The 16,381-nt window shown below is 46.9% G+C and overlaps 1 protein-coding gene across 2 annotated transcripts in view; it reads right to left on the bottom strand.

The window, feature by feature from the left end:
* Positions 1–16,381, bottom strand: part of MAP1B (microtubule associated protein 1B) — a 94,102-nt gene that overhangs the window by 15,541 nt on the left and 62,180 nt on the right. The window contains exons 1-3 of one of the 2 annotated variants that reach the window (XM_067730942.1): positions 12,205–12,660; positions 9,134–9,216; positions 6,532–6,672 (exon numbers count right to left, since the gene is read on the bottom strand). In XM_067730942.1, the coding sequence (XP_067587043.1) occupies positions 6,532–6,663 (132 nt within the window). In that variant the 5' untranslated portion in view covers positions 6,664–6,672; positions 9,134–9,216; positions 12,205–12,660. Of the gene's footprint in view, positions 1–6,531; positions 6,673–9,133; positions 9,217–12,204; positions 12,661–16,381 lie in introns of those variants that run through there. The other variant, XM_067730941.1, reaches the window with a different exon arrangement.

The raw sequence follows: 16,381 nt of genomic DNA, 5'->3' as shown, positions 1-16,381 counted from the left end.
CCCTTTAAAAAGTAACAAACTATCACAGGGGATGGCTCGGTGAGTCATTTCACCACTGATATGAAATGTTTTCTTTTATTCCACTGGGCTGGGCAAAAAGGACTGATGACACATTAAATGAATTTTGATATAGTGCACATGGTGTCAATTTTTAGAATTTGGTAGGTAGAGAAGAAAAAAGTTTGGTGGGGTTTTTTTTTGCATCTTGGAGACAGAAAGTTATAGACTGCACATTACTACAAAAAATTACTGGTTCTGGCATCAGTTCACACTATGCAAAGCATGAGTAGTTCATCCAGCAGATTCTCTGCAAATACAGACACTCTGAAACCAAGATGGTCAGAGCAGTTGGATAATTATGTGAGCAAGGAGCCAAAATTTGTCCCCCATTTGCTCTTGTTTGAATCCAGGGTGAGATCTTCTACTCTATTACAACTCCTGTTGTTTTCAGGGCAAGCTGGGCATGAGTGGCTAAAATCAAATCTGGCTGAAAAGTTTTCAACACACTGTTTAGTACTGCAGGATGCGAAATGCAGAAGAGTTAATTGGGACCAAAACAGAGACTGTGACTTAATGAAAATGCTGTTTTCTTTCTCCATATTATGGCCCTATGCCTAGCAGGTAGTGAGGGAGAATCATGCCATAAACTCCAGTCTTCTTCCTTCAGTTAACAGCAAAGCTCGTAAATCGGCTCAGCGTTTCCAGTGAAAAGAAAGAGCTCTGTGTCCTTAATGGTAAATGATGAGGGCAAAGCAAAGATTTCATTTGGGCCAGGCATCCCTGAGCCAGTGGGTCTAAACTCTTCCCTTCTAGTACTGGAGTGGTTTTCCCTGTCTCATACAACCTCCTGGATACCAGCGTTCTGAGGCTACTAGTATGAATGTTTAAAAGGGTTATAAAATCTGAATTTTCCAACGTTAGATTGCAGTAGAATAGCCATTTTTGTTTTGTTAGCCTATGTGTCCTACATTTTATGTGAACGGTCACAAAACAACAAGTCTTTCTTTGACTTTGCTGTTTTCCTCTGACTTGATGATCTTCTATAAAAGGGATAAGAATCAACTATTTTGGAAGCTAAGAAAACTGATAAACAGCAAATGGTAGCCATCCATGGGGGAGTCTTTGCTCAAATATTTGCTGACCAAAGCAAACATCAGCACCAACTATGGTTTCCTGTCCAATAATTAGCATAGACCCACATCACCATCACTATAGAACAGTTACAATTGTCTCAGTCCTAATTTTCACACAGAGCACATGCAAACTATTCATGTTTTATAACACATTTTTGAGGAGAAATCCAGGATAACTCAAACTGCTGAGTCTTTAATAGTGAAATGCAAAAATTAAGTTTAGTTCATTTTAATTTTTGAAATTCTGCCCTGAGGGGTGTGGCAGGTAAAGGTATGATCCAGCTGTGTGCAGGGGGTGTTCAGTCACTAGCTCTTTTTATGTGACGTAGGTAATCACCAACATCAAGGAGAAGGTAAAAGGACTTGTGGAATACCTCCTTACTTTCCATCTTTTCACCTCTACCCAGAGAGTTTCTATGAAATGAAGGAAATGACCCCCCCAAAGGAAACAAAGCTGTGCAGAATTCTGAGGAAGTCAAGGGCCTTGAAAAACAGCAAAGAGGCTGGTGAATGGAAAGCTATGACGTACAAGAGAAAGCAGAAAACAAAAGTCAGCACTGCCAGACAGGTTTTTTTTTTCACAGAGGGAAAATCCGGTTCCTTTGGAGAAGCAACAACGCACTGTGCATGAGACAAGAACACAGTCTCAGGCTGGAGAGAACCCGTCATGAAAGAGACAGATGGAAAGGGTCCGGGAGGAGGAGGAAGAACAAGCGCTGCGGCCTTGGAGCAGCACAGCAGAAACAAAGCCCCGATATCCCCCCAGAACCGGCTTCCAGACCTGTGCCAGCACGTACACTGGAGACAGGGCCTCAAGGGCAAAGACCGGGTCTCACAAGTGCCCGCTCAACCAAGGGACAGGCGAGAGCAACGAGGAGGAGCCAACAATGTGAGCAGTGACAAGGGGACCTGTGAGTAGGTCCTAGACTCGGGACCTGAGGCTTCCTCTAAAAGGGTTTGCAAATCATCACCATGATAAATGCTAGCTAGTAGAGCCCGTTATACTAAAAGCTCCTGAATAGGCAGAAACACGTCTTCTCTATCTCTGTTACCTTTGTTTCCCCAGCACATCATCAGGCTCAGTCGATGTTTGTTGAACCTCACTGAACTTGGCCAGTTAAATACGTGCTGTCCTCCTGAAGTGGACACTTGGGAAGTGACCAGAGCCCACTAATACTTCTCAAGCACACTGACTCTGCTACCCTCCCCTTGTTCTTACAAAGACGGGTGGGTGACATGACCAGAAGGAATATTGTTTGGGGCAAAGATAGTCCTTTTTGTTAATTACCTTTTCTAATTAAATGCAGGCATACTGGAAGAGGAAGGAAGATATAGGAAATAAATGACTTTACAGCAGATAATATTAATGAAATAAGATTGCAATTTCTAAACCATAGCCTACTAACTACATTTCCTTTTGTGGTTAGATTACTTGCTTGGCTAATGAGGAAATACAGCAGACAGCGTATCTGGGTTTTAGCAAGATGTTTAACAGGATCTCTGCACGGTGTGACAGTAGAACTGGGTGGTCCTAGCCAGCCATATAAATTCTGCTGCTCCATGTCAACCTGGGGGGAGGTCTGCGATGGGCTCATTTATGTCCTGTTGGTATTGACGTGAATGAAAATGGTGAAGGCATGCTTGTCAAATCTGCGGACAGCATGAAAACAGGAGGCCTAGGCATTGTGGGGCGGCAGAATTAAGACATCTAGGAAAGCCATTGACATTGGGATGACGATGACTAAGTCACCTCTAACAGAGGTATTCTAAAGGGATAAATGTAAAGTCCAGTAAACCAGCTGGGAAAGCAGGATTGGGAGATGGGGCTTCTCAACAACATCCATGGAAAAGCCTCAGGGATTTTAGTTGACAGTCAAGTGCATTTATCATAAAGCTAAAGAAGTTTAAATCTCCAGGCTCCTCAGCGGCCTGGTCCCTCCCAAAGTCCTGTACTTAGTTGTGTATTAATAATTTTGTTTTCTTTTTCTTAAAGGGGACCGCCCCCCCAAACTGTGTTAATTACAGAGCTTCTCAGAGCCTGCATCCCTTCTTCACTGACATTTAATTGTGGATGGTGATGGTCAAAAGTTAGTTTTAGACTCATTGAATAGAAAATTGTATTGAAAACTGTAGAAGTCACTGACCCTCACACTCCTAACCTGGTCAGTGACCCCTGGAGTATGGTGTCCAGTGTGAGTCATAGCATTTTAGAGAAACTGGACCAAAAACAAACAAACTGAAATTGCTCGCTCCTCCTCCTTGGCCTTAACCTCTAAACGCTAGACCCGGGCCCCCTTCTCTTCTAACACATTCCTCCCTCTAGACTACTTCATCTATTTTCTAATGTACTGATGGCTTCCACATTAATGTCTCTAGCCCACTCTTAGTTCCCCGAGCTCTGGACTCCTAGATCTAATTGTCCGATAACGCCAAGGCACTGAAACATGGCCAAGAATGAGCTCCTGAGTTTCCCCCATCCCCACCCTACCCCCGCTTCCTGCCAATGGACAGTGACCAGAGAATGTAAGGAACTTTTAATATCTTGTTTCATGGAGAACACTGAGTAGATGAAAATGATTAATCTGGAGGGGAAAAAAATTGGCAGCACTGGTGAAGGGTGTTAAGACACTGTCAGGTGGAAAAGGGATCACATTCCTTCCATGAAGATACGATGAGACAAATGAGGAAAAACTTTCTAACAGAGAGAATGAAAAATGTCCCCAGGAGATGGTGATTTCACCATCCTCAGATTTCAGGGAGGGATGGGTTAGCCAGATGACTGTTCTATCTGTAGGCTCTGGTTTTGTCGTTGACCTCCAATGACTCACAAAAGCTGAAGCTCAAAATGCACTGATAATTCTATTTTTCAGTCCATTTATTTTTAGCTATTCTTGTTAAAAAAAAGTGTCATTTTTGGTTTTGCCAAATTGTGTTTCTGGTTTCTCTGGAGTGACTAGTATGTTTCAAGGACTAAATAAAAGGAGCAAGAGTAGCCATCAAACGGCCTTTAAGATCCCTTAGTTACTGAGTCATTCTGTACGCAAAACCTTCTCCCAAGGCAACAGTAGGCAGTAACGGCTCTAAAAGCCTGCTAACCACTGGCCTGCTCCGGTGGTTTCCAACCCACTTTGGCTACGGCATCTTTTCTCCAAGGTCCAGAATGTAAAAGAGGTAAAGGCCCAGGTACTCTGGCTGGGACAAGGGGAAGTGAGTGAATTCTACCCTGTGTCTCCCCCCAGCACCCCTGACACCACTGATCTAGTCTGTAAGGGAAAGTTCTAGAGATCTTTTAACGTATGTTGAGCACTACTTCCCCAAAGTATCGGGGTGGGGGTTACGGGGCCGGCAGAGGAGAATATGACAGAGCCTCTGGCCTTTAAAATGCCTGCCTGGTATAATGAAAATGTGTGCCCTTCCGAGCACGCCTCAGTGATTAGAATTCAGCCCTTGCACGGAACTCCCATGTTCCAGTTAAAGCTGTTTCTTTTTCTTCTGTAATTAGTGGTAAATTCTGATATATGCACAGTCCCTTGTGCTAAAATTCTACTTCTGTGGGCTAGTAAAAATGATTTAAGCAGCAATATTCACAACACTACCTTACTGACACTGCCTTAGTTAAAGACAGAGAGAGAGGTATTATTTGGGGTCCAGATGGGTGGATTGTGATACCTCCAGATTTAAAATTCTGGCAATGACAAACCCTTTTGTTTACATATGTCCTCTGTTCTATTTTACTGTAAAAAAAAAAAAGACAAACCAATGACATGCGGGTAGAAACCAACCACTAGAAACTAACTGTGGAACTGCACCGGAATGTAGGAGAGGCACCTGTGTTCACGTAAATGAGCTGAGGGTTCAGGGCTGAACTGAACCTAGAGCAAGCCAGTTAACCGCCCACCCGGTACTGGGCCATGGGGCTGTTTCCAGGCCTCTGCAGCCCTCTCCCTTGCCCAGGCCAAGGTGCTGATAGTGGGTGTGACCTCTGAGCTACCAGACAGATGCCCAGCTGGCCCTGGGCAGAACACGAACCTGGGGACACAATCTTGTGTAAGATTCTGACAATACAGTGATCACACACCCATCTCAGGGCAGCAGGGAGAGTGAGAATTAGAGCTCTGGCTTGGGAATCTCAATGCAATCAAACAAGGTTGTGAGGGAGCCCTGGGCCCTTTCTCACCATGGGGGGGAGCCTGGGCTATCTGCCTCGGGACCCAGATGACATCGTAACTTCTGAAAGCTGGAGAAAAATGTTCCTTTTTATTCCTCCCCAGTGAGTGGAGAAACAGTGATGTCATCCGACCAGTCTTTCTACACAAAGCCTCCAGGTGAACCTAACGAAGCTGGGCAGTTTATTTACAGCTCTTGCCAATGATGGAAAGTACACAGAGGCCTCTCAGTGACTCTCGGGGCCAAGGAAGATTAAATGCAGAAAGACAGATGGCCCTTCCCAACATCCACGGGACTAAGACGCCGCCATCTCAGGAAGTTCTCAGGAAGATGGTTTTAAATAGATGTGGCAACTCCTCCTGTCAGCACGTCCCTCAACCTCTCCATGTAGAAACCTGCTATCAGCTACGGGCAGCCCCAAGCTGCTATGGTGACAGCCCTGAATTGTCGCTCTAACTAGGAGACCAGAGGCGCATTATTTTGCAAAGAGAAGTTTCCCAACCAGATAAATTCGCAAGCAGAAATAACCAAATTCAAATGTTTGATCTGATTTTACCAAATACCACTAGTATCCTATAATTTTCAAAACTTCACATGTATCATCCTTGAATAAGATATATTCGTTAGCAATATTAATGATCACACTTCAGTCCAGCTATTTTAACCATCCTTCTCCTGGGGCATGGACATGTCCCATAGACACACCCCGTTTTCCTACATGCCTCCCTTTCTTGGGCTATTCAAGCAGCCCAAGTTCAAACACTGGGGCCAGGCATTAAAAGTAAGAGAAATCAGAAATTATTTGACCAGGATAAGTAAGTACATGCACTGAAAGAGATCAGGGCAGTTAAATCCTACCCAAAATCCAAGAGATCTTTGGAGTATTCTTTCAGAAAACAGGAAACCTGGGTTTTCTTTTGGACTCTGTCATTCCAAGTTTCTCCATCACCTCTGCCATCTGTAAAATGCTGACTGTACCAACCCCCCTCCATCTGTATCTCGGGCACATTCAGAATGGTTCCAATTAATTATAGATGAGTGCTCTAAATTCCTCGGGAGATGAGCCACAGGACTGCAGGGCACTGCACCACGCGGTTTTGCTTATTTCAAAGGCGTGCAACACCCCCTCCCCGCAGCCTCCTATCTCCCACCACCCTTTCAAAGATCAGCCTAAGGCTACAACAATAACCGAGCAACTGTAAAGCTTGGATACTCCCGGACAGGAGCCTACCTCTTGATCGGTGAAAATCTCTATGAAGTTCTGGAAGGAGAAAGAGCCGGACTGGAGAATGAGCTCTCCGGTATTTTCAAAGCACTGCCCCGTCAACACGAGCAGCTTGTGTCGGGCGGCGTCCGTGATCATTAAGCGCACCTGAAACAAAGCACGGGGAGCATGAACCATGGGGGGTGCTGGAATCCCACCTTCAGGATCAGGCTGGCCCTTGGAGCTCTTGAAGTTTCTTACCAACAAGAATTACGCGTTCCCCGGTATTCACTCTGCCCCTGGGGTGCTGGACAGAGCCAATGACTGTGGTCACCAGCTGCCCATGAATGCCATCTTCCAAATCTGGCCACCACCAAGACAGTAGTAGGAGTTAACTTTCTCCCCTCAGTTTCCTTGTCTTTTTCAAAGCAGTCTCCACAGCTGGCAATCATTTGTTGCACAGCTGTGCCTACTAGCAGCGTGCAGTCCGTGAGACATGAGTATCTCACAGGCTGACTCACCAAGTACAGTCCAGGTCTCCCAACTGCTGCCTCAGGAAACATAGGTTTCCAGCTAGGGTCCCAAGTCAGCCCCTCCCACCCAGGACCCCTTTCCTGCCAAGCCATACACCGAACACACAGCTCCCAAAGCAGTCTCCAATGGGATCAGCAAGGTGCCTAACGTTGAACTTGAACATAAACAAAAGGCTGCCCTGATTGGGAATCTTTTAAATAGAATTGTAAACGGTTTGCACGAAAGAACTCTCTGTTCTTTAAGTGGCAGGGAGCCAGCCTGTCCTTCAGCAGAAATACCACTCCAAGCACCAAGGTTATTCATTCTGAGCCCAACTCAGTTCAGCACAAAGTGACTGCCAGGCATCATGCTAGGCACTAAGGGAGGGATGCAAAGTAAACAGGACGTGACCCACGGTCCCCACGAACCCCAGGATCCAGGGAAATGCACATGTACCGAAGTAATTGTTCCAGCCCCATCTGCTCCACAGGCAAGCCTGGGTTCCTTAAAGAAATTCCTCATTTTTTCCTTCTTCATTTCTCACAGCTGTTCCAGGCAATCTGCCTGCACATATATTCAACCTCCAGCTTTTTTCAAGTTGTATCTACTTCCTGATCCTGATGGCCAAAGACAGATTGCTAGCCCATCACTTGCCTCACCTTGTACCTTCAGGGATTGTCAGAGAGGTCCTGCTCATCTGGAGCAGATGAAATGGGATCAAAACAGGCTATATAATGAGAGCCACAAAGTGGAAGCAAACCAAATGTCCATCAACTGATGAATGAATAAATAAAAGTGGTATACCCATACATTGGAATACTATTCTGTCATAAAAACGAATGAGGTACTGATATGGGCTACGATGTAGATGCCTCTGGAAAACACTACGTAAAGTGAAATAAGCCAGACACAAAAGGCCGCATATCATATGATTCCACTGTCTGAAATAACGTGCTCAGAACAGGAAAATCCACAGAGGCAAAAAGTAGATTAGTGGTTGCCGGTGGTTGGGGGAATGGGGGTGACTGCTAATGGGCTTGGGGTTTAGGGGGCTGATGGACACATTCAGGAATTAGATACTGATGATAGTTGCACCATACTGTGAATAGACTAAACCCCAATGAACTACATACTTTAAAAGGATGGATTTTATGGCGTGTGAATTATATCTCAATTTTGAAAAACAAGCTACAGTCACAGAGATGCTCAGCGTGGGAGAAGAGATGCTGTGGATGGTGCAGGCCCCTGGGCCTGTGGCTATTCTAACTAACATCCAAGAAGCAACTCAATCTCAAAGGTACCAAACTGCAGTAAAGACAGTGGGAAACGGAGGTGAAACAATTCTTCTACCCTGGGTGAGCAGGGATTCTTGGCGTCAGCCTAGTTCCTACCTTACAGTAGGCTCTGAAATACCCACTCTCTCTGGCAACAATTTCATATGGTGGTAATAAAAATATTACTACTGAGAAAAGCCAACATATATGTTTCAGTTGTCATATGCCATGCTCTGTTCTAAGCACTTGACACTTCTGGACACAAAACTAAATGTCTGTGCTATTATGATCTCCATTTTATAGAGGTGGAATGAGACAAAGAGATGGTCAATGACTTGCTCAAGGCCGCCAGCTAATAAGTGGCAGAACCCAGGCAGTCCAGCAGCAGAGGCCGTGCCCCTGGCAGCTGTGCTGCCCTGCCTTTCAACAGTGCTAAGGGGGTGGGCAGGATGCTCTGAAGGAGGCTTGCATCTGAGAAGCCATTATTCTCCAAATTTGGGTCATGAAGGTCTCAGCCCGAAGGCTTGCAGTCTACTTCCCCTGCTATCTCCCAGCCAGACTCCATCCCAGCAGCACACCCTCCAGGTATACCCCCACATTCCACACCCGCTTCACCTCTACAAAATACTCCAGTTCTGGCCAGCATCTTCCACTCCGTCCTTACTGAAAGGGGCAGTCTCGGGTGGTACTGATGCAGAGAACCAGCCACTGACTAGGGGTATGGAAGCATCCCTGGACCCAGAACCTGTCTCTCCCTTGTCCCTCTCTGGCCACCTGCCCAGCCCCTCTCATCAGCTGGGTCTCCGTCCACTGTGTGAGGCCCTGCGGAGCCAGATACTTACCTCAGTGCTGACTGCTTCATCTGAGGGGTTGATCAGGACCACTGTTTCTAAAACGTCACTTCTGTGATGAAGGATCTTTTGTCCTGCAGGCACAAAAACACAGACAAAAGAGGAGACCTATAGCTTTTCCGAATTAAAACCGCCCCGCCTGCTTCTGGGACAGCAGAGGCGCTGCCGCCCAGGGCTCCAGGATTCCCCACTGTCCTGGGAAACACAATTGGTGTCACCAAACAAGATGGTCCGGGGCTCCACGGGCTCTCACAACCCTCTAGTTGTCAGGGTTGATCGCCAGGCTGCCTCTGCGCGTTAAGGGCGGTTTTCATCTGAGACAAGAGGTGGATGCCAGTAAAACTCAACGGGGCTCTTGACATTTCCTTTCTCATGGTAATTGAGGATGTTTCTCCGTATCAGCCTTTCTTCTGGTGAGAACGGCGCTGAGATTAACTAGGAGCCTTACTATGAATGACATACCAGAAACCCCAGCTAACAATTAGCCCAACAACCAGAATGTCTGTCTGAGGCAGGCTTACAGTCTGTTGGGGGATTCATTCATTAATTCACTTGCTCATAGAAAAGTGCAGAAACTGTGAGCAAATAAAGATGGGAGAACAACTCTCCCTCTGGAGAGGGTGGCCAAAAAAAAAAGACAAGCAAAGTGGATGGAGACCATGAAAGCAAGGGGACGTGAGGATGAAGGAGCCTGTCCGAGGAGGGCTGAAATTCTTCGGGGCTTTTGGCTCCCCGCACCCGAAAGGATTTAGGAACTTCATGTGGCCAGCATGGTCTACGGATGACCTTCTACAAGCGTCTCCCTCCTCAGACAATGAGATGAAAGTGATCAAGCGGATGTATGGCCAGAGTGGGTGATACATGCTCTGGCAGTGGGTGACGGACAGAGCTGCAGAGGGGTGTCCCTCAGACACACGGCTGGGAGACATGTGCTTGGGATGGTAGAAAAGGAAGGACAATGAAGCACTGGTGACAGGAGGAAATGGAATAGAATCTGAGGGAGACAGACACCAACGGAGAATATACAAGAGAGGATGGCCAGAAAGCAACTGCTTTCCAGGCAAACAGTTCTTCAAAAAGCTAAAACAGAATTTCTCTATGGCCTAGCAATTCCACTTTAGGTGAACTGAAAGTAGGAACTTGAAAAGAGACTTGTAGGTCCATGTTCACTGCAGCATTTTTCACAATAGCCAAAAGGTGGAGCCAACCCGAGTGTCCACCGATGGATGACGGGAAAACAAATTATGGTCTATCCGTGCAGTGGAACATAATTCAGCCATAAGAAGGAATGAAGTTCTGATACATGCATCAATACGGACCTTGAAAAGATGCCAAGTGAAATAGGCCAGACACTAAAGGACAAATAATTGTATGATTCCATTTACATGAACTATCTAGAGTAGGCTAATTCACAGAGTCAGAGAGCAGATGAGATTTACCAGAGGCTGCAGGGGGAGGGATTGGGGAAGTTACTGCTAAATGGGTACGAGTTTCTCTTTGGGGTGATGAAAAAGTTTTGGGAATAGCAGTGATGTTGCCTAACACTGTCAATGTAATTAATGCCACTGAATTGTACATCTAGTAATGGTTAAAATGGCAAATTTCGTTTTTTATATATATTTTACCAGAAATGAAAAAAAATTATTAATGCAGTGTATCAAAACCGTTGAAAAGCGCATGTTAAAGGGGCGAATTGTATGGTGTGTGAATTGAATCTCAATAAAGAGGTTAAAAAAAAAGAAGGTGGCTTTAGCTAGGGCTTTTTTCCTTTATATCATCAAGGAGCAGAAGTACTACAGAAACAGAATATTTTGAAATACTTACCACCACCACATTGACAAGCCCATTTTCCTCCATTGTCTTATCTTTGCTAACAGCTAATATTTACCAGTAAACCCCCACATTAGAAATGGAAAAAGCCCAAAGTAAATAATCGTTTCAGGCACTGTTCCAAGCACCTCAAAGTACGAACTCATTTAGTCCGCAGAAGAGCTCTGTGACAGAGGTACCATGATTATCCCCTTTTACTGCTGAGGACAGTGAAGCCTATAGAGGAGAACTAACGAGCCCCAAGTCACAGAACTAAGAAGTGGTCACGCTGGGACCTGCACCCAGGCTCCTGAGCCCTCCGCCTCACTGCTCTGTGGATGAGGGTTTGGAAAAACAGACATGGTGCAGACATCGAATGCCAAAGGGAGAGCTTGGGAAAAATCCAAAGGAATAAAATCAGAGATGTGCTTAAAGAAGCAAGAACTCAGAAAGCATGAGGAGAAGAATATTGGCAAAAAGAAGAAAAAAAAAAGCGAAGGTGACAGAACACCCACATAAAAGAGGGTAAAGTTAAGGGAAGGGACATGACGTTTTACTACAAATGCCTGGAAGTGAAGAAACTCCAAAACAGGAACAGTGTCACACAGTTTGAGCAGGTGAAGGACTAAAGCCTCAGGAAAAATAATCCAACTAAGCCATGGGAAAGAACATTTGTTTACTGTGGACGCTCAAGCCTGTAACTTATTAGACACGGCTTTTTGGCTTAGTTGTTTTTGCTTTTGACGAGCATGTGCATTTCAAGCTAAAGCGAAAGAACATCAAACTGAATTAAGCAAACGATAAAACGACAATCAGCAAAACAAGAAAACCGTCCCTTTTCTAGGTCCTTCCATCAGTGGCCTCCTCGAAACAAAGACTTCAGGAGCTTCAGAGGTGCTTAAGTTGAGGTGAAATTACGCGAAAGCTTAAGACTAAGGAAAAGTGAGTGTTCGTTTCCTCGATCGTACTTTGGATGTGCCTCCTTCTGGCACCCAAAGCCTCAGGCAGCATAATGCCAAGGTGGGGCTGTGGTCATGGCTATGCTCTGTAGGAACCCACAAAAGTAGATCCAGCGAGGTACATGGAAGCAGCTACTTCCCCAGAGCTCCTCTTTCCTAAGTGATCTACACAGTGCCCAGACCCTGCTAGCTGCACCCTCCCAAATGCAAGTCCAAGCACAAAAGCCCAGCACCCCCTCCCCGAGACACGCAGTGAGGACCCTCCTGCCAAGCCCCCTGGAAGGGGGTTCTTACCATCCTCAAGAAGTTCCTTTCCTCTTTGGCTTCATCACTTGCAAACAACACAAACGCCACGTGACAGCTGCCGTTTACCTCTACTCCTTCCAAGTCAGTTTTTGGACCTGTTGGCTCAGGAATTCAACCAAGGACGTTTTCTCTGCCCATCTTTGGAAATACGGACAGCAGTGACACAGACATGCACCAAGATGCCATGGCTGCTCCTTCAACAAAAGCCTTTTTACAGGATGGGATTTGAATGAAGAAGGGGATTTAAAGAGAGAGAGAGAGAAGCTTCAAGCTCTCATCACAGCCGACTGTTGGCCAGATTCTCGCCCCAGACGACCGACAACGTAAGCAGGGGCCGGGCCTTCCTGGCATCTGGCAGACCCAGGGCCTGCACGAGGGGCCCGGGCAAGCCATGCCCGCACTCCCACATCCCAGTGGGGTGCCAGCTCTCCTGGCCGCAGGCGGCTCTGGGCTCGGGCTGCTGCGACGCTCACGAAGTTGCATATTTGGGGAATGTTTCACACTGGGAAACAGGCCAGGCATTCTGAAGGAGAGGCCACCACCCTCGCCTGCAGAGGTCTCATTCAGTTGCTTCAGAAAAGAAGTTCCCAGAAGAGAAAGACAACGCGGTTGCAGCCTCTCTCTTTGCCATTATCGCCTGCATTCTCCAGAAACAGCTCACAGGGAAACCATCAGGCAGCCCGGATGAATAGTCAGGTCTCCTCAGCACTGGTCTGGGGGCACCAGAAGCGGGGGCTTGGGATGGACTGACTGTGTCACTTACTGCCGTGATAAGAAAAAAAGGTCCTTGAGGGCTTCCCCACAAAACTCAGGGTCACTGTGAAGGCTCAATCCTGGGCGGCAGGGAGGGCGGGGGGGACTGTTATGTGACAAAAAGGGGTGTGCTGCACCTCGGAATCAAAAGAGGAAGGCCTGGGGACCCCCGAAGCAGCAGGGCCTCACACACAATGAGACTTTTGTCTGTGGGCTCCCAAAGGCTATGCTTAGAACTCAAATAAGCCTGTATTTTTCAGCTATTGTTGGACCCTTTTTTAATTACTGACATTCTGACAGATTAACTCAATCTATGTGTCTTGTAAGGTTGGGCTGTCTTAGTGGTTTACGTTTTACTGTATCCAGGTGACTTTGAAATCTCTGAGAGCAAAACGTCATTTTCTAGGTATTTGATTTTTAGGGCGCTTATAGGGTCTTATCTCCACAGAGTTAATATTCATCTAAAGACACACAGACACGCACAGACACAGGCTCTCTCCTGGTTTCAGAAGGGTCCAACCGTGGCTAAATTAAAAGACACGCACTGTTGAGGAACAGCCGTAACCAAGCCCCATAAAACTCAGAGCCTTCTCGCCGGCACACAGCTCCCCTTGTCTCCCACACACATCTCACACGTCGGCCCCAGAACACAGTGGCCCAGGAGGCTGTGGCGTCTCCGCTGCCAGGCCAACACCAGCCACGGTCTCCGCCCAGGCAGGCAGCCGCTTAATGAAAGAGCTGAGCGCAAAGGAGAGAGTGCTGGGCCCAAGCTGCAGGGGCGCTAAGAGATGGGAGAAAATCCTTGATGACAATAATAACCAGTAACGCTAAAACCTTTCAGATTGTCTTTAAGAGGAATGATAGCTGCATATCTTGGGGATGACTATGTAATTTCCATTTCCATTAATGATCGCAATCCAGAACCTTATCCCTACAACTTGCTTTTCCTAAAAAATGAACTCTTGCGAGCATAATGAAGAAACGGATATGAAGAATAAAGATAGCTTCTGTATCCATTCAGTATCGGGGGGCGGTGAGGAGAAGGGTCCTGAACCACTGATAGGGACGGACCGGTAACTGGGACGGGAGAAGAAGAGCCCTCTGCCCGCCAGCCCTGCCCTTTCCTCCGCCAGCTCCCGCCGCTGCCCTGTCTTCACCCACAAGTCCTCCAGCCCCTGGCCCTGGTGAAAATCAGAGTGGACTCTTTTTGGAAAAGGAATTTGATGTAATGATTTAGCACTACCAAAAGGTCCAATGTGCAGAAGCAGAAATCTTAGGGTTAAAGAAGATTCTAGAGTTAGAAAGGGAAATGCGTGGGGTAGAGAAGGGCTGTGATAATTTAACTAAAGGTAAGGTTTGGTAGATCAAGAAAAGCCCACAAGCACAGAAGGGCTTGAGGTTAAAGTCTGTTTTCCTCAGAGGGAAGGGAGGGAGGGAGGAAAGAAAGAGAAAATGACAGCAATGAGAGCTCTCCAACTCTACCTCTTCACCAAAGTGTATTCTCAAAGAGGAAACCTCTCACCTCCAACGTGTCAGTGCAGACCACAGGACACCAGCTGTCAGGGAGACGACACAGATCCCCTCCCCAGGGCAGTAAAACTCCTAATGCTGGAGGGAGTTTGATTCCCCAGGGGCTCTCACACATCAAAATCAACTCCTTATCTTTCTCCTCTGTCTGTTCTTGCAGCTTGCAGCCTGGGGCTGGGAAGAGGACCCTTTCCAGGCAGGGTGTCCCAGAGGCAAGGGGGAACAAGGGGGGAAAGACAGCAGAAGCATGACCCAACCCTGCGAGCTGGTTTTCAGGTCACACAGGTGTGGGAGCACCTTCTGTGTGCTTCCCACCTGGATCAAAAAACACATAAAGGGGCTTCCCTGGTGGTGCAGTGGTTGAGAGTCCGCCTGCCAATGCAGGGGACATGGGTTCGTGCCCCGGTCCGGAAAGATCCCACATGCCGCGGAGCGGCTGGGCCCGTGAGCCATGGCCGCTGAGCCTGCGGCGTCCGGAGCCTGTGCTCCGCAATGGAAGAGGCCACAACAGTGAGAGGCCCGCATACTGCAAAAAAAAAAAAAAAAAACACCTAAAATAGGAGGCAAATGAGTGGAAGTAAGAGCATCCAACTCTTTGCCAGAGAGCCCATCACAAGAACACAGCAGTAAACCCTTCTGCCTGTAGACGGCTTCAGAGTTTCCAAAGCACTTTGTCCTGTGGGTAGTGGTGCCCTGTTTAATCCTCATAACATTCCTGTGAAGTGGTGGGAGCAAATATTCTTTTCCCCTCTTCATGGACCAAATATCTGAGGTCTAATGACTTGCCCAAGGCCTCACAGACACTACGGAGAGCAGAACTAGGGCCCATGTCACACGCCATGCAGCCACTCGTGGCCAAGACTGTGACGCTATCCTTTTCTCCCCCTTTTCCTGATCCACCTCGTCCAAAATAAAGGTTTTCAAGTTGTGATGCCAAGATTCTCCTTTGTAAGCAGTAAACACGCAGCCTGGGTCAGCCACTGGTCAGCCAATGCCTGCCCACTCACTCACTCACCCTTCCAGCGGGCACACTGGCCTCCCACACACCCCGAGGCCAATTCCCTCTTTGTTTCTGCTGCACAATCAGAGCCCAGTTCTCTCCTACCTTACCCCTGAAATTCCTGGAAATGGTGTTTCTTTTCTACTGGAAATACATTTTTTCTGTTTCTGCATTTGTTTTAACCCCGATGTATGTTCCTGAGTGTCATGTCACTCCCCAAATTTTCAGTGTTTGTTTTTTTTTTAAGAGAATAAGAACTCAAATTCCATTATAAACAAGTTCAGGAGACTTCACAAATAATTTTTTTTTTTTTTTTTTTTTTTTGCAGTACGCGGGCCTCTCACCATTGCGGCCTCTCCCGTTGCGAAGCACAGGAGAGGCCGCAGGCTCAGCGGCCATGGCTCACGGGCCCAGGCGCTCCGCGGCATGTGGGATCTTCCCGGACCGGGGCAGGAACCCGCGTCCCCTGCATCGGCAGGCAGACTCTCAACCACTGCGCCACCAGGGAAGCCCCTCACAAATAATGTTTTAAATTTAAATAAGTTGATCATTGCTTGGGAGGTTTTTTTTTAAAAAACTTAGAGATATCTTTTGCATTACAGAGAATTTAGTTAAAATGGAATTTGAGTCTATACCTATTTTTCTTTACATTTTCTGGACCGAACTATCTTTCTTTTTTATTGTCATTTGGTTTGGTTTGGTTTTTCATGTACCTGCTGGTCCTTCCACACCATCATTCTCTTGGGCTCTCTGCCATCTTCTGCTTTATGTTTCCCTGACCTTTAGATGCCCAGATAAGCAAACAACCCAAATTACCCAGGCTTCCGAGGCTCCCTCGTCCCAAGCACGTTCACCGCACAAAGGTGCAGGCACCCTTGTTCCTGG

The sequence above is a fragment of the Pseudorca crassidens genome, chromosome 3 (genome assembly GCF_039906515.1).
Source record: "Pseudorca crassidens isolate mPseCra1 chromosome 3, mPseCra1.hap1, whole genome shotgun sequence".
NCBI lineage: Eukaryota > Metazoa > Chordata > Mammalia > Artiodactyla > Delphinidae > Pseudorca > Pseudorca crassidens.
This window is presented reverse-complemented; position numbering and strand designations above follow the sequence as displayed.